The sequence below is a fragment of the Nomascus leucogenys genome, chromosome 21 (genome assembly GCF_006542625.1).
Source record: "Nomascus leucogenys isolate Asia chromosome 21, Asia_NLE_v1, whole genome shotgun sequence".
Taxonomy (NCBI): domain Eukaryota; kingdom Metazoa; phylum Chordata; class Mammalia; order Primates; family Hylobatidae; genus Nomascus; species Nomascus leucogenys.
This window is the reverse complement of record NC_044401.1, coordinates 52,527,143-52,554,235: the sequence shown is the minus strand read 5'-3', so window position 1 is coordinate 52,554,235 and position 27,093 is coordinate 52,527,143. Positions and strand designations below refer to the sequence as shown.

At 47.9% G+C, this 27,093-nt stretch overlaps 1 protein-coding gene across 6 annotated transcripts in view; it reads right to left on the bottom strand.

Annotated features, from left to right (window-relative positions):
• Positions 1 to 4,351: 4,351 nt before the first annotated feature.
• TMEM40 (transmembrane protein 40) overlaps positions 4,352 to 27,093 on the bottom strand; it is a 40,867-nt gene continuing 18,125 nt past the window's right edge. Inside the window, exons 1-12 of one of the 6 annotated variants that reach the window (XM_030802001.1) lie at positions 22,849 to 22,930; positions 21,748 to 21,879; positions 20,362 to 20,367; positions 15,440 to 15,529; positions 13,989 to 14,042; positions 9,392 to 9,427; positions 8,975 to 9,007; positions 8,546 to 8,593; positions 7,605 to 7,676; positions 7,417 to 7,491; positions 6,700 to 6,762; positions 5,599 to 5,618 (exon numbers count right to left, since the gene is read on the bottom strand). In XM_030802001.1, coding sequence (XP_030657861.1) covers positions 5,599 to 5,618; positions 6,700 to 6,762; positions 7,417 to 7,491; positions 7,605 to 7,676; positions 8,546 to 8,593; positions 8,975 to 9,007; positions 9,392 to 9,427; positions 13,989 to 14,042; positions 15,440 to 15,529; positions 20,362 to 20,367; positions 21,748 to 21,879; positions 22,849 to 22,921 — 702 coding nt within the window. In that variant the 5' untranslated portion in view covers positions 22,922 to 22,930. Of the gene's footprint in view, positions 5,619 to 6,699; positions 6,763 to 7,416; positions 7,492 to 7,604; positions 7,677 to 8,545; positions 8,594 to 8,974; positions 9,008 to 9,391; positions 9,428 to 13,988; positions 14,043 to 15,439; positions 15,530 to 20,361; positions 20,368 to 21,747; positions 21,880 to 22,848; positions 22,931 to 27,093 lie in introns of those variants that run through there. The other 5 variants (XM_003264999.4, XM_003265001.4, XM_030802000.1 and 2 more) reach the window with 5 other exon arrangements.

The window sequence follows — 27,093 nt, the reverse complement described above, 5'->3', positions numbered from 1 at the left end:
TTTGGGCATGTGCGCAGAAGTAGAACTGCTGGATCATATGGTAATTCTATTTTTAATTCTTTGAGGAATCACTATACTGTTTTCCATAGCAGAAGTTGAAATTAAATAAAAAGAAATCTTCCCGGCATAAGCTGGCTTGTATGGTTTTGAAATCTGTACTCTCACCCTCCCTCCACTGTGATGAAAGCAGAAATCTAACACACAGCATCCAGGACTGCCAAAGACCAAAGCCCATCCCCTTCCACATAACCTCCTCCTCACCCCTCCACTTTTCAACACTGCCTTCCTGGGCTCAAGATTCAATGCTTTATTTTTAGCCCACATGTTGGACTGGGGCTCCAGGAATGCACTTGATGCCTGAGGTGTAACCAGACCCCTGCGTGCACCACTTTTAGCTCCCTTCTTTAGCTTGACATGATAAAAAGCCTTCAACAAAGCAGCTGTAAGCTTGTGGGTTGCAGGCCTGATCCAGTTTTATTTAACCACTAATAATTTGAAATTAAACAAACAAAAAAAAGTGATCTGGGTGCGGTGGCTCACGCCTATAATCCCAGCACTTTGAGAGGCCAAGGTGGGCGGATCACTTGAGGTCAAGAGTTCAAGATTAGCCTGGCCAACATGGTGAAATCCTGGCTCTACTAAAAATACAAAAAACAAAAAAAATAGCCAGGCATGGTGGCAGGTGCCTGTAGTCCCAGCTACTTGGGAGGCTGAGGCAGGAGAATCCCTTGAGTCTGGGAGGCAGAGGTTGCAATCGTGCCACTGCACTCCAGCCTGGGCAACAGAGTGAGACTCCATCTCAAAAAAAAAAAAAAAAAAAAGTGGCAGGGCACGGTGGCTCACGCCTGTAATCCCAGCACTTTGGGAGGCCGAGGCAGGTGGATCACGAGGTCAGGAGATCGAGACCATCCTGGCTAACACGGTGAAACCCCATCTCTACTAAAACTACAAAAAATTAGCCAGGCATGGTGGCACGTGCCTGTAGTCCCAGCTACCCAGGAAGCTGAGGCAAGAGAATCGCTTGAATCTGGGAGGTGGAGGTTGCAGTGAGCCGAGATGGGGCCATTGCACTACAGCCTGGGCGACAGAGCAAAACTCCATCTCAAAAAAAAAAAAAAAAGGTGGTAAAATAGACATAACATAAAATTAACCACCATAACCATTTTTAAGTGTACAGTTCAGTGGCGTTAAACACTTTCACAGTGTTGTGCAGTTATCACAACCATCCATATCTAGGGCTCTTTTCATCTTCCCAAACTGACACTCTGTCCCCATTAAACACTAACTCTCATTCCCCATCCCGCAGCCTCTGGCACCCACCATTCCACTTTCTGTCTCTATGAATCTGATTACTCTAGGTACCTCATATATGTGGAATCATAACTGTATTTGTCCTTTTAACATAATGTTCTCAAGGTTTATCTGTGTGGTAGCATGTGTCACAATTTCTTTATTTTTTATTTTTTTTTAGAGACAGAGTCTTACTCAGCCACCCAGGCTGGAGTGCAGTGGCATGATCATGGTTCACTGCAGCCTCCACCTCCTGGGCTCAAGGATCCTCCCACCTTAGTCACCTAAGTAGCTGGGACCACAGGCATGTGCCACCATGCTTGGCTAATGTTTTTATGTTTTGCAGAGATGGGGTTTTGCTGTGTTGCCCAGCCTGGTCTTGAACTCCTGGGCTCAAGTGATCCTCCTACCTCAGCCTCCCAAAGTGCTGAGATTACTGGCATGAGCCAGTATGCCTGGCCAGAATTTCCATTTTTCCCCCTTTGGTTTTTATTTTTTGTGAAGTCTCAAATAATTTCCTTTTTTAAAAGCTGATAATATACTATGCTTTGTTTATTCATTCACCCATTGATGGACGCTTGTGCTTCCCCTTTTTGGCTACTGGAAATAACGCTGCTTTGAAAATGGGTGTACAGATATCCCTTCAAGTCCCTTTTTAGCGTATGCACAGAAGTAGAGCTGCTGGATCATATGGTAATTCTATTTTTAGTTCTTTGAGGAATCACTGTACTCTTTTCCATAGCAGAAGTGGAAATTTAAAAAAAAAAATAGTTGCCAAACTCTAGATTTGGGGCTTCTGCTAAGAAACTGGAGATCTGACCCCAGTGGTCTTGCACTTGCAGAACTAGCCTCATCAGGCCTCTCAGAGACACCTCCCCAGCTAAGCAGTGCCCTTTCCCCAGAGGTCTGGGTCCCAGCTCTGGAGGACCCTCTCTCAATCTTCTCACACTTTATTTATTTATTTATTTATTTATTTATTTATTTATTTATTTTTTGAGACGGAATCTCACTCTGTCGCCCAGGCTGGAGTGCAGTGGCGCAATCTCGGCTCACTGCAAGCTCTGCCTCCCGGGTTCATGCCATTCTCCTGCCTCAGCCTCCCGAGTAGCTGGGACCACAGGCGCCCGCCACCACTCCTGGCTAATTTTTTGTATTTTTAGTAGAGACGGGGTTTCACCGTATTAGTCAGGATGGTCTCCACCTCCTGACCTCGTGATCCACCCGCCTCGGCTTCCCAAAGTGCTGGGATTACAGGCGTGAGCCACCACGCTCGGCTATTTATTTATTTACTGAGACGGAGTGTTGCTCTGTTGCCCAGGCTGGAGTGTAGTGGCACGATCTCGGCTCACTGCAGCCTCCACCTCCCAGGTTCAAGTGATTCTCCTGCATCAGCCTCCCAAGTAGCTGGGATTACAGGCGCCTGCCACCACGCCTGGCTTTTGTATTTTTAGTAGAGATAGGGTTTCACCATGTTGGCCAGGCTGGTCTCGAACTCCTGACCTCAGGTGATCTGCCCACCTTGGCCTCCCAAAGTGCTGGGATTATAGACTGAGCCACTGCACCTGGTCTCTCACTTCTTTTTGAGACAGAGTCTTGCTCTGTCTCCCAGGCTGGAGTGCAGTGGTGCGATCTCGGCTCACTGTAAGCTCTGCCTCCCGGGTTCACGCCATCCCCCTGCCTCAGCTTACTGAGTAGCTGGGACTACAGGTGCCTGCCACCACGCCCGGCTAATTTTTTGTATTTTTAGTAGAGACGGGGTTTCACCGTATTAGCCAGGATGGTCTTGATCTCCTGACCTTGTGATCCGCCCACCTCAGCCTCCCAAAGTGCTGGGATTACAGGCGTGAGCCACCGCACCTGGCCCCGGCCTCTCACTTCTAATAGCTCCAACCTCTTTCCTTTTTCCCTCCAGCCCTAGGCAGTTCCCTCAGTTACACTTTGTGATACCACGGTCCCTTTTTGCCTTTTTAGTAGTCCTGCACCTGGTTAACATGTCCCTCTATTAAATTCCCTCTGTTAAAGCTCCTGGTGTGGTTTTCGTTTGCTTGGCTGACAGATCCCACTCAGCTGGTGTTCTCGCCTGGAATTGCTAGACAACAGCTGCCCCCTTTGGTCAGGTATATGCTCTTCTGTTCCCCTCTTCCTGCTCCCTACTTTTTTCATTTTTATTTTATTTTTTTGATACAGGGTCTCGCTCTGTCACCCAGGCTGGAGTGCAGTGGTGTGATCACGGCTCACTGCAGCCTTGACTTCCTGGGCTCCAGCGATTCTCCCACTCCAGCCTCCCAAGTAGCTAGGTCCACAGGTACACGCTACGACACTCCTGAGCTCAGGCAATCCACCCACCTTGGCCTCCCAAAGTATTGGGATTATAGGTGTGAGCCACTGCACCCAGCCCCCATTTTTCTACATCTTGCTGACTCTGTCTGCCTGACCCTAAGGGGATCTGATTTGTGCTCCTGTCTAATGTAATAACGCCCATTGACTGAGCATCACCTATGTGCCAGAGTCTGTGCATAAGACTTTATATAATTATCTCATGCAGTTCTCAACATAACACCGTGAGGTGGGCACTGTTATGCTCCCCATTGTACAGATGAGAACATTAAGGCTGGGAGAGGGGAGGACTTGACCAAAATCACAGCCAGAGCCAGCATTGGTGGCTCAGGCCTGTAATCCTAGCACTTTGGGAGGTCGAGGCAGGTGGATCACCTGAGGTCAGGAGTTCGAGACCAGCCTGGCCAATATGGTGAAAACCCATCTCTACCAAAAATACAAAAATTAGCCAGGCATGGTGGCAGGCGCCTATAATCCTAGCTACTCAGGAGGCTGAGGTAGGAGAATCACTTGAATGTGGGGGGTGGAGGTTGCAGTGAGCTGAGATCACATCGCTTCACTCCAGGCTGGGCAAAAGAGCAAAACTCTGTCTCAAGAAAAAAAAAATAAAAAAATAAAAAAAATAAAATCACAGCCAGGCAGTGGCAGAGCTGGCCACAGGGACCCATTGTTCCTATAAAATGAGGCTAACCACATTGTTTCCAAGTCAGTAAGTTCATACTTCTATCGTGAAAACTGTGTTTTATTTATATGTTTAATAAATATCTGATCTGTGCACTCTGGGCTCCCGTTAAATTAGGTTACATACAAGTACTTGAAATCAAAACCTCAGAAGTTCCCCTTTTGAGTTTTGAGAATAGCATGTCTGTGACCATCAAGAACTCAGTTCAAGTTCAGGATATCAATCATATAGCATGGTGACCATAGTTAATAACAATGTATTGTATACTTGCAAATTGCTGACAGTAGGTTTTTACTGTTCTCATCATAAAAAAAGGGTACGTGAGGTGATACATATGTTAATTAGCTTGATTTAGCCATTCTACATATTTCAAAACATGTTGTACACTATAAATACATGCAATTTTTATTTGTCTTTTTTTTTTTTTAATTTTAGAGGAAGAGTCTTGCTCCGTCGCCCAGGCTGGAGTGCAGTGGCTTGATCATACCTCACTGCAGCACTGAACTCCTGGGCTCAAGCAGTCCTCCTGCCTCAGCCTCTTGAGTAGCTGGAACTGCAGGTATGTACAGGCATGTACCGCCACATTCGGTCATTAAAAAAAAAAATTGTAGAGATGGGGGTCTCACTATGTTGCCCAGGTTGGTCTTGAACTCTTAGCTTCAAGCAACCCTTAGCCTGAGCCTCCCAAAGTGCTAGGATTACAGTTGTGAGCCCCCATGCCTGGCTGCCATTTAGTTTCTGATGATCATTTTCCTGTCTTTTTTTTTTGGGTGCAAAAAAAAATGGTTTTAGTCCCCAGCATCTTACCTGCATCAGGTTCACCAAGGGGCCCCAGCCTGGTGGCTCCCTGCCTCAGGGCAGTGGACCATCCATCTCTCCCAGGATGGCTCGGTAGCACCTGAGAGCACATGCGGATAGCCTGGGATTTGAGAAAAACCATGAATGCAGACAGATCACAGCTTGCAGAGCTCAGGGTCTCTTGCTGTCCTCTGAGAGCAGTGACCCCCCCCAGAATCTTCCTGCTGGTCCAGGTACTGTGAAAGCTCAGGCCCCACACCCACCCTCTGCCTTCCATCCTGGCAGCTGGATTGCACAGCAGTACTGCCCAAATGATGCCCTTGCCTGGGCTGGTGCCAACATTCAGACCACCTGGAAGGAAAAGTGTTCTGTTTATTAGTCTGGTTTGGTCTCCTGTGCGTCTCTCAGAATGCTGCTCTGTCATTGTGGGCTCAGGGGTCGCAGTGGTGGTCACACCGGGGCCTGCTTCTGCTGCCCACCTGGCAGTGGCCTCAGTCAGTCTTCCTGAACCCTGGAAGGCAAAGGCCACAGGATGGCATGGGATTCTGAAGGCAGCCAGGCTTCTTCCCCACCATCACCTCAGATGCCCAAGTACCCCTCACAGCTGGCATGATGTAGTCACACCAGAAGCCATGGGTCTCAATGACCCATAGTCATAATAGCTAGTTTTCTCTTCCTTCATTACATGGATTAAAGGAGACAGATATTTCCCCAGCACAGCCACACAGCCACTTGGCCTCTCCATTCTGAGGCATAAGGTGGTCACAGAGCTGTCAGTCAGGAAAGACAATGTGCTTTCGCCCAGCCCAGCCACTGAAGCTGTGTGACTGTGGGCGAGTCACTCCACCTCTCTGAGCCTCATTTTCCTATTGGTCAAGTGTAACATTGCTAAAGCCTACCTCCCCAGTTGCTATTAGGCAAGTACAGCCATGGAGAAGATAGCGTTTGGGGAATTGTAAAGTTCTACAAGAGGATGAAGACTAACCAGACCATTTTTCTACTGTTTCACACTTCAGGCCTTTGCATCCATTCCTCACTTGATCTTCACAACACCCTTGTGCAGCAGAGAAGTATTACACCTATTTTCCAGTTGAGGAAACTGAGGCTACACGGCTCATCCAGGGTCACAGAGCTAGTAAACTGGCAGAGGAAGGACTCGAACCTGGGTCCTCTGCCTCCAGGCTGTGTTCTTTCCTGTATGCTAAGCCTCTTTCTTTTTTTTTTTTTTTTTTTTTTTTGAGACAGAGTCTTTCTCTGTCCCCCAGGCTGGAGTGCAGTGGCGCGATCTCGGCTCACCGCAACCTTCACCTCCTGGGTTCACGCCATTCTCCTGCCTCAGCCTCCCGAGTAGCTGGGACTACAGGCGCCCGCCAACACGCCCGGCTAATTTTTTGTATTTTTAGTAGAAACGGGGTTTCACCGTGTTAGCCAGGATGGTCTCGATCTCCTGACCTCGTGATCCGCCCGCCTCGGCCTCCCAAAGTGCTGGGATTACAGGCTTGAGCCACTGCGCCCGGCCTGCTAAGCCTCTTTCTAAATGAAGATCCTGCTAGGGACAAAAAGAGTGAACACAGGAAGACTTTAAAAGTTACCTGTCAGCCTAAACTTCTGGAAGAGGGGGATGAAGCCTTGGAGGACGCTGTGGATGCGGTACACTGCTCAGAAGCAAAGAAAAAAGTGAGTTAAGTTTGTGCCCCCACAAGGGATACCTGGCCACCATTGGACAAGGGCCTAACTCATGCAAACAAAGCTCTGATGGTGGAACTTCAGGCAGCAGGTTAAGCTTAGAGAATGGTACTAGAGTTATTATTACTAAAAACAACAACTCTGAACAGCAGGAATAGTGGCAGGAAACTCACTCGCCAAATTCAGTTCCCAACTCCATTAACTAACTTGTTTTCAGTATCTGGCTAGTTCTATTTTGTTTGCCACTTTTATTTATTTATTTTATAGACAGAGTCTTGCTATGTTGCCTAGGCTGAACGAATTCCTGGGCTCAAGCCATCCTCTTGCTCCAATCTCCTGAATAACTGTAATTACAGGCGTGTGCCCTGGGCCCGGCCTGATTGCCACTTTAATCTGTTGCTGTTGCGTTGTATGGAGCTGCCCATTTTTCCCACAGGGTTTTGCCAGTGACCTTACATTGACCTTGAAAGTGGTCAGGAAGAAAATATGAGCATAAGGAAAATTTTTTAAAAAGTGTAGATTGTGACTCTCTGGTCCATACTTGAATGAGTATGAAAATGAATATTTCTACCCACCACCCCTCCAAGAGACTGTGTGTGTGTGCCTGCTGGGGAGGGGCTTACCTAGTCCGAAGTAGATGCCAACGGTTTCCAGGGAGGCGAAGGTGAGCAGGCCGACCCCAAGAGACATGAACCAGTCTGGAAGGGCAGTGAGGGAGGGAATGGTCAGCCTCCAGGTCTTGATGCCCCTGCCCCCTGCACCACCCCCCATGCCATCCCCCTTGCCCATTCTCCAGGGTGCCTCCCCTCACCTGTGTAATAGTGATAACACACCAGCAAGGCCCCGATGGCAAAGCACAGGAGGACGAAATGGAAAAACTCATCTGTGAAGGCAGGGGTAGGCAATCACTATCTGCTGCTTTCTCTCTCTTTTTTTGGGCAGAGGAGACAAGGTCTTGCTCTGTCACCCAGGGTGGAGTGCAGTTGTGCAATCACAGCTCATTGCAACCTTGAAGTCCTGGGCTTCAGCAATTCTCCTGCTTCAGCCTCACAAGTAGTGAGGCCTACAGGTGCATGCCATCACATCCAACAAATTTTTAAATTTTTAGTAGAAACAAGGTCTCGCTATGTTGCCCAGGCTGGTCTCGAACTCCTGGCTTCAAGCAATCCTCTCATCTCGGCCTCCCAAAGTATTGGGATTACAGCTGTGAGCCACCATGCCTGGCCTCTTTTTTTTTTTTTTTTTTTAATTACAAAAATCTCTGTGTCGAGCACCATGGTCTTTCCTCTTGCCCTCTCCTTCCTCCTAGAAGTCTCAATGGATTCCAGGCCTGGAGCAGGGAGGTTGCTCCCATTTTCACTGTTCCTTTCCGAGTCTGGTCTAATCTAACCTTACAACTCTCTCAGCTCGGCTGACCTCCAGCTCCCCATCCTGGCCACAAGGCCTGGTAGGCATTTACCACCCTATGGCTGTGCATAGCAGAAAGAGCAGAGGACCAGGGCTCAAGCTCAGGCCACGCCACTCACAAGCTGTAAGGCCACTCCCCAACCTTGAACCTCAGTTTTCATATCTGCAAAATGGGAACCATTGTCCCACCCTGTTGAGGTGATTCTGAGCTGAGTAACGTGTAAACTGCAGGGCACAAGACAGAGGTGGGCTATGATTACTGCTGTGCTAGGCCACCAGCTGCATTTCACCCCTAGAAATCTAGCCAGACAGGAAAAAGCAGCTCTGCTACACCAAGTTCCTTACCATCTTTCTTTATATTCAGTCTTCTTAACTGAGCAGCCTCCACTTCTCCTTAAGAACAAGAGAGAGATGAGTATTTAACTTTGATGCAGGACGGCAGGTGGGATTTTCTCTTCCCTGCCTCATTGAGAATTAATATCCTGGGTACTTCTTCCTGGGTCAGAGGGCACTCACTGCAGGACCAGTCAAACTGTGAAGATGGGGGTGCTGTCCTTGGAACCCCCACTGACTTCCTCCTCCTTCCTTAGGCCCGAGTCTGCCTTCCGTTCCGTTTCCCCTGCACTGGAGATCCCCCTTCTGAATCACAGTGACACTGGCTGGTGACAGCATCCCTGCTGGGACTAACCCACCCTCTCAGGCTGTCTGAGGTCCCAACCCATCGTCTGGAATCCAGACCCTCTCTAGCTCTCCTATTTGAGCTTGTGTATTTACCACTTGCTGGGTCAGAGCCTCTCCTTCGGAGTCCTGGAAACGAGAAACTCAATATTAGTGCCCAACCCAACTTGGGGTGCTTAACAGGTGCCTCCACCCTGGGGAAGGCTATAGGTGACCTAAAAAAATGTCCCCATGGAATTCTGCAGCCCCCAAGGGATCCTTCTCTCTATTGATGGCTGGTTGGTTGTAATCTCCTTGGGTCTTGCTTGGACAGCTTTCCAAGCTCCCCAGGCTCCCTGCTTCATGCCACAGCTGGCCCAGCCTGCTTGATGAGCCTAGGCTCAGTGGACCTGGGGCTCCTCTTTCTCAGAGCCAGGTACCCCAACAGGTGCTCGCCGTCTTGGGGGAGAGGTGATGCCTAGACCTGGCTCAATACCAGCACCAACGACCACTCTCCTCTAACTGGACACTCACCTGATTCCCCAGAGGGTACCACCTCTCCAGGAGCATCTGCGCAGAAAGGAAATCAGTGATCATATACCCATGATCCTCTGGGGAGGGAGAAGTCATGCTTCAGGGAAGGTGGATCCTGCTCAGAGACTTTCCACTTAATCTGGAGCCTGCTGGAGGGTTCCTGTTCCAACTAAAGGGGCAGCCACCACCCACCAGCCACAGAAAGCTGCTGTAGGAATGCCTGCCCACTCTTACAGGTCTGTCAATTTCCCCAGAGAAGCCAGGTTTTCAGGTAAACTTCCTGATTATAAAAAAGTTTGGGCCGCACGTGGTGGCTCACGCCTGTAATCCCAGCACTTTGGGAGGCCAAGGTGGGTGGATCACGAGGTCAAGAGATTGAGACCATTCTGGCTAACATGGTGAAACCCCGTCTCCACTAAAAATACAAAAATTAGCTGGGCATGGTAGCACGCGCCTGTAGTCCCAGCTACTCGGGAGGCTGAGACAGGATAATTGCTCAAACCCAGGAGACAGAGGTTGCAGTGAGCCAAGATCACACCACTGCACTCCGGCCTGGCGACAGAGCGATACTCCATCTCAAAAAAAAAAAAAAGTTTGGCAACTCTTGTATTCCATGAATCAAAATGCCATTGCTTGTGAGACATGACATTATTTTATGTACTACTATGTAAGAAAAGCCCCTGACAGTTACAATTGTAAGTTGCCAGTGATTTTTTTTTTTTTTTTTTTTTTTGAGACAGAGTCTTGCTCTGTCGCCCAGGCTGGAGGGCAGTGGTGCAGTCTTGGCTCACTGCAAGCTCCGCCTCCCGGGTTCATGCCATTCTCCTGCCTCAGCCTCCCGAGTAGCTAGGACGACAGGTGCCCGCCACCACGCCTGGCTAATTTTTTGTATTTTTAGTAGAGATGGGGTTTCACCATGTTAGCCAGGATGGTCTGGATCTCCTGACCTCGTGATCCATCCGCCTCAACCTCCCAAAGTGCTGGGATTACAGGCATGAGCCACCGCACCTGGCTGCCAGTGATTTTTTTTAATAGAGATAGGGTTTTGTTATTTGCCCAGGCTGGTCTTGAACTCCTGGGCTCAAGAAATCCTCCCACCTTGGCCTCCCAAAGTGCTGGGATTATAGTCACGAACTACCATGCCTAACTTTGCCAGTGATTTTTAAGATGCATCCTGATTTCGGAAATATTCAAATGTGAAAAAATGTGGTGTAGAATTGATGAAATATATTCACATTCATAATTTTATTTTCAAAATTTATTTATTTGGAGACAGGTTCTCTCTCTGTCATCCAGGTTGCAGGGCAATGGCGCAATCATGACTCACTGCAGTCTCAAACTCTTGGGCTCAAGCAATCTTCCTGCCTCAGCCTCCCAAGTAGCTGGGATTACAGGTGTGAGCCACCATGGCTGGCTCTCACAATCATAATTTTATATATATATAATATATAATTTATATAAATTTATATATAATATACTTATATATTATATAACTTATATAAATTATATATATTATATATTTATAATATTTATTTATTTATTTATTTTGAGACAGAGTCTCACTCTGCCACCCAGGCTGGAGTGCAGTGGCATGATCTCAGCTCACTGCAACCTCTGCCTCCTAGGTTCAAGCAATTCTCCTGTCTCAGGCTCCTGAGTAGCTGGGATTATGGGTGCTACCACACCTGGCTAATTTTTGTATTTTTAGTAGAGACGGGGTTTTGCCATGTTGGCCAGGCTGGTCTGGAACTCCCAACCTCAAGTGATCCACCTGCCTCAGCCTCCCAAAGTGCTGGGATTACAGGCGTGAGCCACAGCGCCTGGCCACACAATCATAATTTTAAAAAAGCATTCTGGGCCAGGTGCGGTGGCTCATGCCTCTAATCCCAGCACTTTGGGAGGCCGAGGCGGGTGGATCACGAGTTCAGGAGATCGAGACCATCCTGGCTAACACGGTGAAACCCCATCTCTACTAAAAATACAAAAAAAAAAAAAAAAAAAAAAAAAGCATTCTGTGTGGGCTGGGCGTGATGCTTCACACTTGTAATCTCAGCACTTTGGAAGGCCGAGGTGGGTAGATCACTTGAGTCCAGGAGTTCAAGACCAGCCTGGGGCATACGGTAAAACCCTGTCTCTACCAAAAATACAAAAATTAGCTGGGCATGGTGGCACATGCATGTAGTCCCAGCTTCTCAGGAGGCCAAGGTAGGAGAATCGCTTGTGCCTGGGAGGTGGAGGTTGCAGTGAGCCAAGATGGTACCACTGCACCCGAGCCTGAGCAACAGAGTGAGACAGCATCCCAAAAAAAACAAAAAATAAAGAACCTCCCCCTCCCCTGCCCCCCAAAAAACCATTCTGTGAGCCAGATAAAAAGCATCTGCCCCCATGGGCCACCCATTTGCACACGGCTGCTCCAGGCTATGCAGATGCAGGTGATGACACCTGCTGCCTTTTACCCACAGAACTCTGGACTAGACAGGCAACTCCAAGCTCATGCCATCTTGCTGGCTTCTAGACTACCAGGCTCTGAGCATGTGGGAGCCAAGCTGGCTTGTACACCTCGATCCTTGGCTCCCACCCTGATTGTTGAGCCACTTGTCTGGGCTGCCGAGGGTGAGTTGAGCCCTATAGACCTGAGCTGCCACCTCTGCATTATTCCAGTCCTGGGCGTCCTTCTCACACCATTCACCATGTGGTTCTTGGTGCCTGTTCTAGTTCCCTGGTGACCTTGCTCCTAGCCTGTCATCTTCTTCCCCTCAAGGGCAGACAGGCACTTGTATGATCTTCCTACCATCAGGCCCCTACTTCTGTAGTTTCCTGTCCCACAGGGCAGCCCCAGGACACAAACACCACAAGGGGCACTTAGCATGTGACAACAGGCACTCAGCACACTGAACACCATATGCAAAGTGACCAGAGGGGCCAATACGGAGAGTGCAGAGAGCATACCAACGACAACATGAAATGAGAACTCGAGCAATGTAATTTACCAAGCACCTCCGATGTCTGGGGGAAAGAAGTAATTCATGAATAAGTGACTGTATCTACGTTTTCTACAGTGAATATGAATTACTTAATGAGAAAAATATTTTAAAATACACGTAAACATAAAGGTTTATCTTATTTTATACCCAGTGAAACCTTTCTTAAATTACTTGAGTAATTAAACGCATTTTTCTAAACCAGATTATACTTGTTTTTGTAACAAAAAAAAAAGAAAGAAAGAAGGACCAGCTGCAGTGACTCATGCCTGTAATTCTAGCACTTTGGGAGGCCAAGGCGGGAGGATCACTTGGGCTCAGTAGTTCGAGACCAGCCTGGGCAACATGGCAAAACTCTGTCTCTACTAAAAAATACAAAAAATTAGCTGGGTGTGGTGGCACACACCTGTAAGTCCCAGCTACCTGGGAGACTGAGGTGGGAGTATCACCTGAGCCCAGGAGGTTGAGGCTGTAGTGAGTCATGATCACACCACTGCATTGCAGCCTGGACAACAGAGTGAGACCCTGTCGCAAAAAAAACAAAAAACAAAAACCCACAATACAGATGACCCAGAGGCAGCCACTGGTTGTATTTGTTACACAACAAATGAAATCTTTTCTTTAGCATATACGTAAGTGTTTTCCACTGTTTTACTTAAGTTATTGCCAGGCATTAGGAGATTATGTAGATTTCTGAAATGTTGGATTAAACACAGATATTAAGGCTTTCTTATCTAGTAGAGTGCATTTGTCATATTATTTGGCAAAAGAGTTCATTCTACAAGTTCTTTTTTTTCCTCTTTTTTTGTTTCTCATTCTACAAGTTCTATTTCACCCTAGTACTACCAACCAAAGCGCCATATTATTCATGCCTCCTCACTGTAGTAATTAGGGTATTGGAAATAATTATTCTGTAAAATGGGTATGGTGGAGATCAGATCCCTCATTTTTCCTTGTGTGCTGAAACAGCCCAGTATTCCAAGAGAGGGGGTACCAATCATATCCCATTCTGCTGGTTTAGGAGCTGAGGCCCAGAAAAGTGGTTGACTCTTCATTGTCACCCCATAAGTCAAGGTTATAGCTCAGAAGAAAGTGCAGGATTGGCTGGGCGTGGTGGCTCACACCTGTAATCCCAGCACTTCGGGAGGCCAAGGCGGGCGGATCACGAGGTCAGGAGATCGAGACCATCCTGGCCAACATAGTGAAACCCCGTCTCTACTAAAAATACAAAAAATTAGCTGGGTGTGGTGGCGGGCGCCTGTGGTCCCACCTACTTGGGAGGCTGAGGCAGGAGAATCACTTGAATTGGGGAGGTGGAAGTTGCAGTGAGCCGAGATCACACCACTGCACTCCAGCCTGGGCGACAGAGTGAGACTCTGTCTCAAAACAAACAAAACAAACAAATAAAAACCCCAGAAAATGCAGGATTTCCTCAAGACAATCTCATGCCCACCTCCCCACCTGCCAATGTTATAACCACCCAACTGGCCACATCTCCTGTATTTGGCTGGGACTTTTCAGCTCATGAATCACCCTCATGACCTTGTTTCTGACCAACAAAGCCCTCTTTTCCTTCATCTAATTGTTTTCTCCAAAGCCACTGGGCAACTGATTACCTCCATAGAGTTGAAGCTCATCCTTCAAAACGTCAGGCTCCCCATGCCCAGGACCTGGATGGAGACAAACCCCTTAGTCAGCACTCCCCAAACACAGTGATCCAGGCCACTTCCATCTCCCATGGCTTTGAAGCTTAAGAAGTACCACAGTCCTTGTGCTGGAGGTGAGGTGGGGGACGGTCTTCAGGAGGCAAGGCAGCACAAGTACCTTCCCTTTGCCCTCTCTGATGCCCCCAGAACTTCCAGAGGTGACCACACTCAGAAAGCACTCAAGACCCGAGAGGACCTGGACCTTGCTCAAGGTTAATAGTGGGTATATATTGGGCACCAGCATGCACCAAAACTGTACTAAGTGATTTATATTTAATACTTCATTTGCTCCTCATGGACATCCTATGAGGAAGGTATTAGTACCTACCCACCCATTATACAGATAAGGACACTGAGGCTCAAACAGTTAAATTATTTTCCCAAAGTCATATAGCCAGCAACTGGCAACTCTACCAGGTCTGTTGCCAAAGCCTGCATTCCTAATCATGTTTATATCCAGAAATAGAACCCAGGGCTTAGCTCTAGCCTCATGGGCAGCATTTATTAAACACCTTCTGTGTGGCAGGTTCTGTACTAGGCAATAATTCAGCCCTTTTCCCAGTGCTCTTTCCTTCCTATGAAATTTGTTATTTCTTTTGCAAAAATTATTTCCTGGTTGTAAAAGTAAAACATGCTCGGCCAGGCACGGTGGCTCACCCCTGTAATCCCAGCACTTTGGGAGGCCAAGGTGGGTAGATCACTTGAGTCCAGGAGTTTGAGACCAGCCTGGGCAACATCGTAAAACCCTGTCTCTACTAAAAATACCAAATTAGCCAGGCATGGTGGTGCATGCCTGTAATCCTAGCTACTCAGGAGGCTGAGGCAGGAGAATCACTTGAACCCAGGAGGTGGAGGTTGTGGTGAGCTGAGATCACGCCATTGCACTCCAGCCTGGGCAACAAGAGCGAAACCCTATCTCCAAAAAGTAAATAAATAAAATAAAAAATAAAACATGCTCATTGTAAATTATTTATAGTATAGGACAGTTCGAAAAAGGGAAAATAAAAATCACTTATAATTCCACCATCCTGAGATAACCACTATTAACATTTTGGTATTTTTCCTTCTAGTCTTGATTATAACCATATATGTCTGATTTTTTATAAAGTATACACGAGATCAAATTAATTCTATGATTTGGCGTCTTTCTTTTTCAGTTCAGTGATAGATGAAGAGCAGAGCTGTCATCAGGGCAGAGTGTAGTAGCATCCTTTATCTATTCTGCTGCTGTTAGGCTATTTCCTATTTTATCCTGCCATAAACAGTGCTGTGAAGAACATCACACAGGCAGGTTCAGTCCCACTGAGAAACTCAACAGTGAGTGAGTGGGCCAAAGAAAAATGGTAAGGCCTATTTCCTACCGGGTGAGCCGTTCCCGTGGGGGTATCCAGCCCCCATGCTCAGTTGACGTTTTCCGGTTGCTCTGGGGTGCTGGTCCTCATCATTGCTCTCTGCGGGGAACAAACACAAGCTGTAGGAGAAGCTCAGCCCGGACCGAGCTGGGAATGCATTCATTCTGGTGGCCATTCTCAGAATTTGGTTTACGAGAAGAGTGTGTGGTTTGGTGGGAGGAACTCTGATTTGGGGACTGGAGGTAGGAGACCTGCCACTCATTTTAGGTGTGACTTTGCACAAATCCCTTAATATTTCTGTTGATTTCGTGTCTACATAATATTTCTGCTTCTGCCTTGCCTACTTCATAAGACTTCCATGAAGATAAGACAAGGTCCCACGAGGCATCATAGTACTGAGATGGCTTCCATCCCACCAAGTGCAGGGGCTGTGTCATCTCTGTTTCCCCACCCATCATGCTGGCTCTGGATGTTTGCTGTGTCTCCCACCCCCCTGGAATATCCTTCCTGTTTGTCTGTGTTATTGAGACGCTTAAGCTGATGTCACACCTCCTGTAGAAAGCCTTTGCCAACTGCCCCAGTTCACACTGGTCTTGCGTTTCCCTGCTGGGGTTTCTATAGCACCAGCTGTCTGTGCTTGACTCAGTGGACACGAGGGCCAGCGGTCTTGTGATGTGCCTCTCTCCAACCGTTTCATCTCCTGAAGGACATGACCTGGGTTCTCCACCCTGCAGGGGTGCCCAGCTAGGAACAGGAGCTTGATCAAGACTTGAAAATGGTTGTCAATTGTGCTCTTTGGCCAGTCAGCATTCCAAGAATTCAGGTCTAGGAGTTTCTGGCTCCAGGTCTAGAAGACTCCTTTATCCCACGACAGGACCGTGGGGACCTCCTGGTCAGTCATGGGTCAATTTAAAAAATTCCAGGAAACCAAATTAATTGTGCTTAAACATCAGTGCATCTGTGATCTCAACTGGATAAGGGGGAAGAGGGACTGGGAAGCTCAACAAAATAACAACACTGGTGTTTATCTCAGGAGAGAGGATTTTGGGTGACTTCTATTTTCTTCTTTTCTATATTTTACAAATATTCATCTGTGCAAAAAATGACTTTTTATTGCTAAAAAGAGAATGCATGTTGCAAAATAAAGAAATATAGAAAATACAGTAAAAATTATTCCAATTTTTTTTTTGAGACGGAGTTTTGCTCTTGTTGCCCAGGCTGGAGTGCGATGGCGTGATCTCGGCTCACTGCAACCTCCACCTCCCAGGTACAAGCGATTCTCCTGTCTCAGCCTACCAAGTAGCTCAGATTACAGGCATGCACCACCACACCTGGCTAATTTTTTTTTTTTTTTTTTTTTTTTTCTAGAGACGAGGCTTCACCATGTTAGTCAGGCTGGTTGTGAATTCCTGACCTCAGGTGATCCACCCACCCTGGACTCCCAAAGTTCTGGAATTACAGGTGTGTATCACCGTACCTGGCAATTACTCCAAATTTTATCAGCTAGAGACAACTGCCATCAATGTGTGAATGAACATTGTTTTAGCTTTCTCTGTGATATATTCATAATACAAGTTTTTTGGAGACAGGGTCTCACTCTGTCACCAAGGCTTAAGTGCAGTGGTACAATCAGGGCTCACTGTAGCCTTGACCTCCCAGGCTCAAGTGATCTTCACACCCCAGCCTCCCGAGTAGCTGGGATTACAGGTATGTGCCACCACGCCCAGCTAATTTTTTGTATTTTAGTAGAGATGGGATTTCACTATGTTGCCCACCCTGGTCTCGAACTCCTGGACTCAAGTGATCCACTCACCTTGGCCTCCCAAAGTGCTGGAATTACAGGCGTGAGCCACCGTGCCCAGCCTAATACAATTTTTTAAATAAAAGGTATTATGGAATATATGCTGTTTAAAATGAAGACTATTTTTGTGTATGCTCTTTGATTTAGTTATTTAAAAAGTTACCCAAACTGCAGAACTGTGAATTAAATACACCTCTTTTCTTTTTCTTTTTTTTTTGAAACGGAGTCTTACTCTGTCACCCAGGCTGGAGTGCAGTGGCGCAATCTCGGCTCACTGCAAACTCTGCCTCCCCGGTTTAAGTGATTCTCCTGCCTCAGTCTCCCTAGTAGCTGGGATTACAGATGCCCACCACCACACCTGGCTAATTTTTGTATTTTTAGTAGAGACGGGGTTTCACCATGTTGGCCAGGCTGGTCCTGAACTCCTGACCTCAGGTGACCTGCCCGCCTTGGCCTCCCAAAGTCCTGGAATTGCAGGAGTGAGCCACTGTGCCCAGCCTCTTTTCTTTATAAATTAAAAAAAAAAAAATTGACCACAGAAGAAAGATTCACTGTTCATTGCTAGTGTCCCTAGTACCCATCACAAAGACTGGCACATATTTGGTGCTCAGTAAATATTTGCTAAATAAATGTAAGGAATACACTAATATGTTTTGGGTGGTTATTTCTGGGTAATGGGGCAAAGGGTGATTTGTTTTCTCATATTTCTGTTTCCCTATATGCTCTATATTTTCTACAGTGTACCTGTGTGTAATCTTTTACAGTTGAAAACAAAACTTCATCTAAAAATAACTGGATTAAAACAGGTATGTAGGAGAGAGACGACGGATGTGACTATGAGTGAGGGTCCTGCATATGAGGATGGCAGGGCTGCAGTGAGCCACCCAGGCTTGGGGCCTCTAGAGTAATGGGTCCCTGTCCGGGCCTGAAAAACAGGCAGTCATATTCTGGCAGCAGGTCAGTCATAGTAGGATCAGGGACCAGGATCCTGAATGTCGGCCTGTCTTTATGCTTCTAGTACTCTGGCTTTCTCCTGCTGCTTTCTCTTAGCACTCCACTTGGCTAATTTCAGCCAGTCCCGTGTGTGAGATGCCTTGGTGCCAGGGATTATGGTCACATGGGGGACATTTTCAGAGGAGCAGCACTCCTTGAGGGACAACCAGAACCAGAGGACAGAACACTCTTTCCTGCCCAGGGAGGAGAAACAAAAGGACAGGCAACAAACAGCCCCCTCCCTGCACCTGGAAGCTCTTCTTCCAGAGCCAAACCCCATACGTGGTGGGCTTGTGTGTTTTCTCATTTTTTGTTTTTAAATGGGGAGATGGCTTCCTTTTCAGTGCCATGAGGAGACTGGCTACAAACAAACCCACTGGGCCCACCGACCACTCTCCCTCCCCTGCTGAAATGATCATTGATTTTGTGGCTTTGGGCTTTGGTCTCAGCATTTGCAACATGAGGACATAAGACCAGAGCTTTTTTTTTTTTTTTTTCCTTCCAGCCCAGAGACCTTTCGTTAAATAAAGTCTTAAGCTCAAGCCCACGGCATAAAAGAGATCATGGTGCAGGAGCTCTGACTGAGGAGGGTTAGCTTCCTGGATCCCACAAAGACCTCCGGGGAATCCCAAGTTGGTTACTGAGCTCTCTTAGAGCAGGTCAGTTGGCCTCTCTGTGCCTCAGTTTTCTCACTTGTAAACTGGGAATAATAATAGTACCTTCCTTTATGGGTTCCTGTGAGAATTGAGTTATTACCTGCAAGTGTTTACAACAGCTCCCGGCACAGAGTAAGCATTCAATAAATATTGCTGGTGCTACTACTATAAATTCAGCCTTACATTTTGAATTAAAAGAATACAAATGAAAGAACATTCTGCTGTTTCTTGGAGAATAATGTGGTTATTTGGAATCAGGATGTTATTGGAGGTCAGGTGCAGTGGCTCACCCTATAATCCCAGCACTTTGGGAGGCCAAGGCGGGCAGATCACCTGAGATCAGGAGTTCAAGACCAGCCTGGCCAACATAAAGAAACCCTGTCTCTACTAAAAATACAAAAATTTGGCCAGGCATGGTGGCGGGTGCCTGTAATCCCAGCTACTCAGGAGGCTGAGGCAGGAGAATCGCTTGAGCCCAGGAGGCAGAGGTTGCAGTGAGCTGAGATCACGCCACTGCACTCTAGCCTGGGCAACAAAGCAAGATTCTGTCTCAAAAAAAAAAAAAAAAAAAAAAAAAAAAAGATGCTATTGGAGATGTCATTCCTCTAAACCCACTGAACTACTTGCAAGGAATCAATACTTAGGAATGATTTGTACAAAAATTCAAAAGGCAAAAGCTTTCGCACAAAGATGCTCATGAGCATGATAAACCTGGGAGGGGAAGATCATAACACAATTACTTTTAGAGCTTTTAATATGTGCTACGTGCTAAGACTTTACCTGTATAACGAATTTAATCCTCACAAGATTCCCATGAGGTATTATGTATTGCTATTGAGAGGTGACAGCGTGCTGGCAGTCCTCACAGCCCTCGCTCGCTCTCGCCGCCTCCTCTGCCTGGGCTCCCAATTTGGTGGTACTTGAGGTGCCCTTCAGCCCACCGCTGCGCTGTGGGAGCCCCTTTCTGGGCTGGCCAAGGCGGGAGCTGGCTCCCTCAGCTTGCAGGGAGGTGTGGAGGGAGAGGCGTGAGCGGAACCGGGGCTGCACGCGGCGCTTGTGGGCCAGCTGGAGTTCCGGGTGGGCGTGGGCTTGGCGGGCCCCCCCCACTCGGAGCAGCCGGCCGGCCCTGCCGGCCCTGGGCAATGAGGGGCTTAGCACCCAGGCCAGCGGCTGCGGAGGGTGTACTGGGTCCCCCAGCAGTGCCGACCCACCGGCACTGCGCTCGAGCTCTCACCGGACTTTAGTTGCTTTCCAGCGGGGCAGGGCTCGGGACCTGCAGCCCGCCATGCCTGAGCCTCCCACCCCCTCCATGGGCTCCTGTGCGGCCCGAGCCTCCCCGATGAGTGCCACCCCCTGCTCCACAGCGCCCAGTCCCATCAACGACCCAAGGGCTGAGGAGTGCGAGCGTGCAGCACGGGACTGGCAGGCAGCTCCACCTGCAGCCCTGGTGCAGGATCCACTGGGTGAAGCCAGCTGGGCACCTGAGTCTGGTGGAGATGTGGAGAACCTTTATGTCTAGCTCAGGGATTGTAAATACACCAATCAGCACCCTGTGTCTAGCTCAGGGTCTGTGAATGCACTAATCGACACTCTGTATCTAGCTACTCTGGTGGGGCCTTGGAGAACCTTTATGTCTAGCTCAAGGATTGTAAATACACCAATCGGCACTCTATATCTAGCTCAAGGTTTGCAGACACACCAATCAGCACCCTGTGTCTAGCTCAGGGTTTGTGAATGCACCAATCGACACTCTGTATCTAGCTGCTCTGGTGGGGCCTTGGAGAACCTTTGTGTCGATACTCTGTATCTAATTGATCTGATGGGGACATGGAAGACTTTTATATCTAGCTCAGGGATAGTAAATGCACCAATCAGCACCCTGTCAAAAAAGACCATTCTGCTCTACCAATCAGCAGGATGTGGGTGGGGCCAGATAAGAGAATAAAAGCAGGCTGCCCGAGCCAGCAGTGGCAACCCACTCAGGTCCCCTTCCACACTGTGGAAGCTTTGTTCTTTTGCTCTTTGCAATAAATCTTGCTACTGCTCACTCTTTGGGTCCACACTGCTTTTATGAGCTGTGACACTCACCGCAAAGGTCTGCAGCTTCGCTCCTGAAGCCAGCAAGACCACAAGCCCACCGAGAGGAACAAACAACTCTAGACGTGCCGCCTCAGACGTGCTGCCTTAAGAGCTGTAACACTCACTGCAAAGGTCTGTAGCTTCACTCCTGAGCCAGCGAGACCACGAACCCACCAGAAGGAAGAAACTCCGAACACGTCCGAACGTCAGAAGGAACAAACTCTGGACACGCCACCTTTAGAACTGTAACACTCACCGCGAGGGTCCGCGGCTTCATTCTTGAAGTCAGTGAGACCAAGAACCCACCAATTCCAGACACACTATCATCCCCATCTTCTAGATGAGGGCACTGAGGCAGCCACGGGTTGAGCAGTTTACCCAAGGACATGTAGCTACTTAGTGGTAAAGACAGGATTTGAACCTGTAACACACGCTTTGACTATCGCACTGGGGTTCCCCTAATAAACCTAAATGTTACTTTACATGAGATGCAGCCACTTGAGGGGCTGTTCAGTAAACATTAAAAATAGCTACAGAGATATTACAGAACAACATGGCTAAAAGCTTAGGATAAGTTGCAGAAAATTTTAAATGGAGGACAAAATTGCCGATACGACCAATTATAACTGTGTACATAGAAGCACGTGTAGACAGATCGGCTCTAGAAAAGAATGTGGAGAAACAGTATTGGAGTTTCAAGTACTTCAATGACTTCAAGTATGGGGGATTGTTTCCCCATGTAAATCTTTTTCTTGAATAATATACATATATTTAAATCTCTGCTATACCTGAGGAGGAGGAGGAGGATGAAGAAGATGAGGAGGAAGAGGAGGAGGAGGAAGAAGACTTGTTTCTCTCATATTGTTCTTGGGAAAAGAGTCCAGCCTTCCCATCTTGCTTGTGGAAATCTGTCTCTCCATCTGCAAGGCACACAGAGGCCAGGGGATGAGCGTTTCCCACCCCAGGGACCACCCAGTCCTCTCCAGGGTTCTACTTGGACTTGGGGAGCCAGGAAGGACTGGATTATCTTCCCAAATAGCTAGGGCCAATGCAATGTGCAGGAGACCAAGGCTCTCAGAGATGCCAGGGGCTCAAAGAAGGCTCAGTAAAGAAATTTATCTGAATATGGACTCAGAACAGGGGTTTCTTTTTTTTTTTTTTTTTTTTTTTTTGAGCCGGAGTCTTGCTCTTTCACCCAGGCTGGACTGCAGTGACGCTATCTTGGCTCACTGCAAGCTGTGCCTCCCGGATTGACGCCATTCTCCTGCCTTAGCCTCCTGAGAAGCTGGGACTACAGGCGCCCACCACCACGCCTGGCTAATTTTTTGTATTTTTAGTAGAGACGGGGTTTCACCATGTTAGCCAGGATGGTCTCGATCTCCTGACCTTGTGATCCGCCCGCCTCGGCCTCTCAAAGTGCTGGGATTACAGGCATGAGCCACCGCACCCGGCCAGAAAAGGGGTTTCTAAGCCCCCTGCCTTGCCCAGAGACAGCTATGTTCTGTAGAGTAGTTGCTAATTTAGGATCCTCTGTAAATTACAGCCAAGATGAGGTGTGATCAAGCCCTAAACCTTCCCATTCCCCATTCTGGGGTCACATAGGACCCTCTCCACCTTCTAGGGGTGCTCCCTAGTGCCAACCCAAGCCCCCAGAGAATTCTTGAGATTTGGCAAGCAGCTGAGGGTCCCCATAGCTAGGCAGCACAGGAGGATAGATTGGACCATGCAAATGTGTGTGTGCATGTGTGTAAAACCGCTACTTCCCCATTTCAGCTGTGATTTGAGGCCCTGTGCAACGTGAGCTGAGCAGGGTCTTCTTCTGTCCCTTCTACTTTTGGACTCCACCTCCCACATGGTTTTGCCCAGAGGGTCAGAGAAGGCAAACGTACAGTCTACATCTTCTGTTTCTCTGTGGACTTGACTGTTGTCTTGAGGCTGGGAGGAGGTTGCTGAAGTCTCCATGGCTTTTCCTGGAGGAATAACAATAATCAGTAGTTAATATCGCCTTAGTTAATATCTTAATATACAAAGAGCTTGGCAAATAAATAAGAAAAAGACAAACAATCAACATTCAAAGGAATAAGAAAAATAATTAACAAAAAAAATGGTAGTTCTGTTGGCAAGCAAGAAGGCCGGGGTAGTGGAGGGAGGAGGGTTAAGGGAGTGGGGAATCGGGGTGGTGGGTATTGTTTAGACAACTAGCAGGGGGCTTCATGAAGGAAATCAGTTTTTATCTGTGCCTGAAAAGTCAGGCACAATCTTTTTTTCTTTCTTTTTTTTTGTGTGTGTAGAAACAGGGTGTCTCTATGTTGCCCAGGCTGGTCTCGAACTCCTAGGCTCAAGCAATTCTCCTACCTTGGCCTCCCAAAGTGCTGGGATTCAAGTGTGAGCCACCATGTCCAGCCTAGGTACAATTTTGACAGGAATGCAGATTTGAAGTTGGTGAACCAACTCCAATCCCACAAACATGGCCAACATCCAGGAATGATTGAGCAAAAAGGCAAGGGAGTCCTGGGCCCCGGCTGGCCTCACACACAGAGCCACCTGCCACCTCTTGACAGCTACGTGCACAAGAAAGAAGTTTCTTTTAATGGAGCCCCTGTGCTATGAGTCTGTGTTATAGCAGCTGAGCCAGAAAGTGCAGGCTTCCTTCTGATTCCTTGCCCTATTTCTTCTTCTCTGAGCTTTGAGGCTGAGACCTCAAATCTGAGAGGAGGTAGATTTACTAGTCTCTGACTCATTTACTTTTTACTTTTTTATTTGAGACAGAGGTCTTGCTATATCACCCAGTCTAGTCTTGAACTCCTGGGCTCAAGCAATCCTCCCACTGCATTCTCCTGAGTAGCTGGGACTACAGGCACGTACCACTGTGGCCAGCCTCTGACTCATTTAAACCATGTTTCTCAGCCTCAACACAACTGACATTTGGGACTGGGTAACACATTGTGAGATGTTTAGCAGCCTCCTCTCAGACGCCAGTAGCACTTTCCTGTTCAGCTATGACAATAAAAATGTCTCCAGACATTGCCAAATGACCCCTGTTGTGGGGCAAACATCACCCCCCATTTGAGAATGGTCTAGAGAATCTACCACAAGACCTCGGCAGGAAGCCTCCTCCCGTGTCTTAGAGCCAGATTGCCTGGGTTGGAATCCTGTCTCTGCCTCTTCTAGCAATGGAAGCATGGGCAAGTTACTTAATCCCTCACTGCGCCCTGGGTTTCTCATCTGTAAAACGGAGACAGTAATAGTGCTTACCTCATAGTGTGTGAAAATGGCAGGACAGTCCTTAGCAGGGCCGTTGTGAATGTGGGTTTCCTCCTCTACAGGCCTCCTCTTACCCTTGGACATTCAGTGTCCAGTACCATCCCCGCTCATCCCCCATCTCATAGGCCCCAGACTCCATTACCCGTTTTTTTTGTTCATTTGTGTTTTGAGATGGAGTCTCACTTCTGTCGCCCAGGCTGGAGTGCAGTGGCACGATCTCAGCTCACAGCAACCTCTGCCTCCTGGATTCAAGTGATTCTTCTGCCTCAGCCTCCAGAGTAGTTGGGATTACAGGCGCCACACCCACGCTCGGCTAAGGCTAGTTTTTGTATTTTTAGTAGAGATGGGGTTTCACCATATTGGCCAGGCTGGTCTTGAACTCCTGACCTTGTGATCCACCCGCCTTGACCTCCCAAAGTGCTGGGATTACAGGCGTGAGCCACCGCGCCCGGCCTACCCTTTTCTAGAATAAAACTTCCCATTTCTTAGAGCAGAATTCAGCTAGGCATTAGGAAGTCACTAGCCATTAAAATTCATCGAATCGAGATGGAATGACTGACAGCAGAAGCCTCTAGGGCATATTTCTATTTTGAACAGGGTTCTCTGCATGCAACAGGTGACTAGCACATATTCATTGGCTGAGATCATTTCTAATGAAGGCATTTCAGCTAGAGTGGAGGAAGAGTTGTAGAGCCACATGGGGAAAAGAGAGCTGCTGGCTGATGTCAGATAGACCGAAGTTTACAAAGTGATAAGCTCTTTTTCCAGTCTCATCTCCATCCTGCTCTGTGTCCTGGTCACACACAGCACTTTTGGCTTAGTCCATTCTTTCGTAATGTCAAAATTGCATCTGACCTTCCAAGCACAGGTCGAAACCCACTTCCCTCATGAAGTACTCTTTCGATTGCCTAAACAATACCCACCAACTCTATTCCCTACTCCCCTAACCTTACTCCCTCCACTATCCCTAGCTTTTTTTTCTTTGACAAGTTCTCTATCACCCAGGCTAAAGTGCAGTGGTGCAATCACAGCTCATTGCAGCCTTGAACTCCTGGACTCAAGTGATCCTCCTGCCTCAACCTTCTGAGTAGGTAGGACTACAAGCATGTACCACCATCCAGGGTTTGTCTCCTTCACTAGATCATGAATGCAGCCTAAGTAGGGACTAAGGCTGATTCATTTGTATCACCCATACCCTGTACAGAGCCGGGAACAAAGGAAAAATGATGATAACAAGCAGCTATAAGTGCCTACTATCTGCCAGGCAAGGTTCTAACAGTTAACTCGTGTTAACTAATCTATTCCTCACCACAAACCTATGAAGGCTCACCAGGGCTGTGCCCATTTAATAGGTCAGAATATTGGGGCACAGAGAGGATAAGAAACTTGCCCAGGACGGGCCAGGCGCGGTGGTTCACGCCTGTAATCCCAGGACTTTGGGATGCCGAGGTGGGTGGATCACGAGGTTAGGAGATGGAGATCATCCTGGCCAACATGGTGAAACACAGTCTCTACTAAAAATACAAAAATTAGCTGGGCATGGTGGTTGCAGGCCTGTAATCCCAGCTACTCAGGAGGCTGAGGCAGGAGAATCACTTGAACCCGGGAGGCAGAGGTTGCAGTGAACCAAGGTCGCGCGACTGCACTCCAGCCTGGGCGACAGGGTGAGACTCCGTCTCAAAAAAAAAAAAAGAAAAGAAAAAGAAAGGAAAAGAAAAGAAAAGGAAAGAAAAGAAAGAAACTTGTCCAGGACCACGTAGTAAGTGGTTAAGCAAGGGTAGCTGGTTGCTAAGCCCATGTTGGGAGACTAAAGGAGTGATGCTGGCTCCTCTTCTCAGGACCCTGACATTGGCACCAGGAAAGAGGACACACTAACAGTCATCAGAGTGTTATGCAAATATGCTGACTTGGCTTACATTTAGCTACTGATGGAGCCTTGAGTAATTGTTACCATAGCCAAGGGAACTTCCTTGGGGAGGAATGGAACCATCACAGAGGGAAGACCCCACGTGGCTCTGTTTCTCCTTTTAATGTCCTTGTCTATTCCTCCTCCACCCATTTTTCTTTTTTGCCTTTTTCCTTTCTTTTTTTTTTTTTTTTTTTTTGAGACAGGGTCTCACTCTATCATCCAGGCTGGAGTGCAGTGGCACGATCACAGCTCTGCAGCTTCAACCTCCTGGATTCCAGTGATCTTCCCACCTCAACCTCCCGAGTAGCTGGGACTATAGGCATTTGCCACCACACCCAGCTAATTTTTGTTTTTATATTTTTGTAGAGATAGGGTCTCACTATGTTGCCCAGGCTGGTCTTGAACTCCTGGGCTCAAGTGATCCTCCCGCCTTGGTCTCCCGAAGTGCGAGATTACAGGCATGAGCCACCACACCCGGCCTCCATACAGGTCTCATTTAACATAGGGGGAGACTGAGGCTCAGGTAGAGGAAGAGGCTTGTTCAAGGTCTCCCAGCTTATAGATGGACTCAAATCTGACCCCTACCCCAACAGAGAAGCTTCATGCCCCAGCTTCCCCCTGGTTAGAGGCCTCTAGTGCCACCTCAGGTGGCCCCCACATCCAAGGCTGATCCTACAAGGAAATGGAATGCCTGACTTTCTGGCACTTTTCTCCAAAAAGCCCAGCCCTGCTGAGTCATGGGTGGTGCCAGGGCCTGTGTACCCACGGGTCCTGCTCAACTGGATTTCCCCTTCAGGTGAGCCCAGATTTCCTGAGCTCCTGCTGTCACAGGGCCTGGGCCCAGGGCAGGAGGGCTGACAGAGCACATTGAGCCATCACAGCCTCACAGCACTCTCCTCTCCCAGCTCTCTTGACTCTCATACAACCGGGAGAGAGGCAGGCTGGAGATTATTGTCGTATT